The 936-nt window shown below is 31.3% G+C and overlaps 1 protein-coding gene across 1 annotated transcript in view; it reads right to left on the bottom strand.

Annotated features, from left to right (window-relative positions):
• LOC106460449 (glycogenin-1-like) overlaps positions 1–587 on the bottom strand; it is a 32,905-nt gene extending 32,318 nt beyond the window's left edge. The window contains exon 1 of the mRNA XM_022387173.1: positions 457–587. Within this exon, the coding sequence (XP_022242881.1) occupies positions 457–466 (10 nt within the window). The 5' untranslated portion in view covers positions 467–587. The remainder of the gene's footprint in view (positions 1–456) is intronic.
• Positions 588–936: the final 349 nt, after the last annotated feature.

Here is a 936-nt window from a genome sequence, read left to right as displayed (position 1 = left end):
TTCATGTAGCAGAAACATAACAATGCGGAACAGGGACGTCGCGTGAGTTTTTGAGAGACGGTAAATCATCGGAATAAAAAGTTTAACAGAAAACCTGTCCAGGGCCACTCTGTGATCCCAGTCCCGGGCCGCTTAGCCATCCCAATCCGCCCCTGTTGATAACCTACATTAAAACTTTAAAAGTTGTACTTTAATTACTTAGTATTTAATAATAATATTACTAATAAGTTAGTCGCACATTAACACACTGATTGTAGTAACTTGTTATACTTACAGTGTAAATTACACTACATTAAGGTGTTATATATATATATATATATATATATATATATAGTATCATTATCAACACACGTTTAATAATAATACCAAACTTAACAGTAATACATATATTTTTTGTAAATGCAAGAAAGACTAGGCGTAATTTTGTACTAGATATTTAAATTCAGACTGACTTACTATTTTCCATTGTTACTTTACGAGGGTGGTAAAGTGTTATTTGTACGTTGTAACACAATAAAATAAATTCTAAAAACTACTAGTTTCACAACAACATGTACAAGTTTACACTAACAGTACCTCAAATTTCCCCCAAGAACCCTGTCTGATTAGTTTTAGCGCTCTCTTGCGGTAAACCATTTCACATATCTGTCAACCCCCAAAATATTTTCATATAATTATTTCACTGTCAACCTTAATATATCTTTCACAGTCACTTCCATTAACCAATAAATATGTCTTTTTCTTTTTTAAGTTATTAGTTGTAATTCAACTTTTTTCAAATTCGTCATTACAGACTTTTTTCATAATACTTCGATATGTAATTATAGTATACAAGTACTAGGTGATGCACCTGTTACGTCTCTGGTCGTTAGTTAATTTTCCGTATAACTTCTTTCCGAAGAAACTTTAGCGATACAAGTCCTTTCTTAAATAAAA

The sequence above is a fragment of the Limulus polyphemus genome, unplaced genomic scaffold (genome assembly GCF_000517525.1).
Source record: "Limulus polyphemus unplaced genomic scaffold, Limulus_polyphemus-2.1.2 Scaffold772, whole genome shotgun sequence".
Classification (NCBI taxonomy): Eukaryota; Metazoa; Arthropoda; class Merostomata; order Xiphosura; family Limulidae; genus Limulus; species Limulus polyphemus.
This window is presented reverse-complemented; position numbering and strand designations above follow the sequence as displayed.